Source organism: Amborella trichopoda, chromosome 3 (genome assembly GCF_054954075.1).
Source record: "Amborella trichopoda isolate Santa Cruz 75 chromosome 3, AtrichopodaSantaCruz75HAP2 v2.0, whole genome shotgun sequence".
NCBI classification, from domain to species: Eukaryota; Viridiplantae; Streptophyta; class Magnoliopsida; order Amborellales; family Amborellaceae; genus Amborella; species Amborella trichopoda.
Window position 1 is genome coordinate 50290724 of NC_142338.1, and position 3139 is coordinate 50293862.

At 36.3% G+C, this 3139-nt stretch overlaps 1 protein-coding gene across 1 annotated transcript; it reads left to right on the forward strand.

The window, feature by feature from the left end:
- The first annotated feature begins 340 nt into the window (after positions 1-340).
- LOC148782935 (protein INAPERTURATE POLLEN1-like) lies at positions 341-907 on the forward strand. The gene has a single exon (XM_088860414.1). The coding sequence runs from the start codon at positions 341-343 to the stop codon at positions 905-907; it is 567 nt and encodes a 188-aa protein (XP_088716540.1).
- Positions 908-3139: the final 2232 nt, after the last annotated feature.

Below are 3139 nucleotides of genomic sequence, written 5' to 3' on the forward strand. Positions count from 1 at the left end.
TCCTCTGCTTAATTCTGGTCTCTCTCAGTTGAATTCTTCTTTCTCAGTTGAATTCTTTCTCCATTGAAAAAGATATTGTTTGCAATTTCGACAGGTACGTCCTCTCCATATTTCCTTATCTCTGATCTTCTCTCTATTCTGCAAAGAGGGAATGATAGATTGGTTCTTGTTTATCTTTTTTTAAGATTACAAAATCAGCAGCATGAAGAAAAATCTATGCTGCCTATCCAGAAAGAAGGGCAACGTGGAGAAAAAGAAGTCGAGATTCTTCTTCAAGGATTATTTCAATGAGTGGGTAAAGTGTATGGAGACCAGGCTCTTGCCCTCCCTACGCCGCGCCATGGACTCTTGCGTCCGCCTCCACAAGACGGGTGGCGGCACCGCAGATGCTGCCATCGAGAAGTGCCTCTGCAAACCCGTGACCATGCTCCAATCCCACTTCATGGATTTGTTAGACATACTAGATGTCGCCGTGTTGGCGGAGCCGATACATTGTCTTGCCCACAATCCACTCCGTGACGCCGATCCCTGCTCCTCCTTGTGGCTGGGTGGCTGCCATCCCTACCTCTTCTCAGCCCTTTTGCATGTCCTCCTTAACTACAATAATAGAAAACCGACCATGTTCGATCTCTCATGGGCCAAAGGCACATCTAAAGCTCAGAAAGAGATGGCAGAGAGGGTGGAAATAGAGGTGAGAGCGATGACACCCGCGCTCGAGCAGAGGTTTAAGGCTCTGCTCGCGGTGGATGGTGCGGGTAAGGAGGATGACATGAGGATCACATTCTTGAATGGGAACTCGTTGAGAAGGAGCTTGTTTGTAGAAGTGATGGGGGAGACCAACCTGCACCAGAAGGCGAGATTCCTAGTAGGACTTGCTTCGTCTTACTTTGATTTTAGCTGCCCCTAGCCCTACTCATCTTTCAACCACCAAGTTCACACATTACTCGACATTCGTTTTTTTTTTACGACTTTTATGGAAGGCTCCACGAGTCATGAACATCAGATTTCTGTTTGCTTAGGTGCCGTCTTTTTGTTCCAAATGTGCAGTAATAATGGAGGTCAAATTTGTATTTCGCACAAGAACAACAATGGCGACGTTTATTGCTAAGTGAAAGAATTGAAAACTGGTAATCTTTTCCATTGGGCAGCGTTTTGTTAATAACTGGGTAAAGAAAATGTCTCACTGATGAATAGTGGAAGTTACTCCCATCCCATCTTCCCTTGTAAATGGGAAGAGGAAAGAATGGTGCTATGCCTCAGCATCTAAACATCGCTAAATGGTACAGAGTTGTTTGTTCAGTCTCTTTGGTCACTCTTGTATTACAAAATGCTGCTAAATGGTACCTATCCTTCGAGAAACAATCAGTTATCCTTAGTTCATCAAACTGCCTTTAAAACTATAATTTTCATGGTACTTATTTCCTTTGCACCCTGCTTTTTTTATAGTGAATTTTTGAGGTGCGCCTTTCAGATTGTTTAGGGCCTCAACCTCATATAAACTTTTTCCATAAAATTAATGTACAATTTGTATATCAATATGTTTTAAAGATAGAATAAATTCATGATTCTCTTAGGAATATAGGCATGTGCTTACTTGAAGTTGCTACTTGATTGACAATTCTCGTATGTTATCACTAGCGGAGATTATTTCTTTGGTTTAAATTGGCATAAGTTTAATTTAGAATTTAAAATTTAAATTGGCATAAAGTTCATTCTTTAAAGAATAATTAGTGGAAATTAAATAAGGAAAAATTTTGTATAAGGGTGAGGCCTAAAAATTCAAATTATGACATACCTCTCAAATTCACTTGAAGAGGTTGTTTTGATGCCCAGATCCTAAAATTGATCATCTCGATTTCAAGATGTGGACATGAAAAAAAATGAATTTCAAGTCTAAGAAATAATGCATTTCGTAATGCATTTTATGAACCGTCAATTTTCAAGTGCTCATAGATTTGCCCGATCTTCACTGTTTGTAAGCTTTAAATTTTATAATTAGCTATGAAAATAAAATATCAAGCCATCACAAAAGTTTCTAGTACTGAAACAAATACTATTTAAAAGTTCACCTTACTTTGATTGTTTAGGGCCTCAGCCTCATACAGAGTAAAGGGGTCATTTTGATTAGAAAGTGAAAATATAAAAAGGCAAGGATTTGGTGTCATTTTGATTAGAAAGGGGAAATATAAAAAGGACACAGTTTTTTGTGGGGCCAGGCTACATATTATAGAAATACGGGCTCGGCGATAAATATATTTTTATTCTATTCAATCTCTGTCCGTCCTTCTCTCTCTCTATCATTGTTGAATAGGCCAAGGTGATCATTAATATGATATATAAAAATAAAAATTTTACAATTCAAATTATGTTTTTAAGGGTTTTTTTAATGAATTGTTCACATATTTTTTTAGTCCCGTGATGGACGTCCGTGGGGTCATTTTGTAAAACATAGATTTATGCTTATATGCAGAAATTACAAAAAAAGTCGATCAATGATTTTTTTCTTTTTTTTTTTTTCAAAATTGTCCCTTTGTTAACTCAAATTTTGAATTTTGTTTGTAGTTTTTTTTTTGTTTTTTCATTAGTAAAGCAATACCCAAGTTTTAAGGTATTGCCTTACTAATGGAAAAAACTTAAACTAAAAATAAAAAACAAATCAAAATTCGAGTTGACCGAGTGGCCATGTTGAAAAAAATTAAAAAAACGGGTTGACCGACTTTCTTTGTAATTTCTACATATAAGTAGACTATTTCGTATTTTACCTAAACATTTAAGGCCCGTATGATGGTCACTCTTTGACTCTAAATCTCTGTCATAAATTTACAAAGTTCTTTCTTTTATCTTCTATTATTAGGGAAAGGTTTCTATACTTCCCCTAGAGCATAGAAGATCTATGCTTTCCCTACCATCCAACCATCCAATTTTGATCAAGAGAGCCACTCGCCATTTGATCTTAGATCCGATGTCTCAAAGTATTTTATTTTTACTTTTTTTTTTATACAAATTGTATGAATATGAAATTTGGTACGTGTCATATTCTCATTGGGGCTCACCTATAAAAAAATATTAAAAATAATTTTTCGATAAAATATAATGACCAAAATACCCCTTAAAATTTTTAGGGGTATTTTGGTCATTT

Excerpts from the sequence above, each read along its gene's own strand:
- LOC148782935 (XM_088860414.1), top strand. The coding sequence starts at position 341 with ATGGACTCTTGCGTCCGCCTCCACAAGACGGGTGGCGGCACCGCAGAT.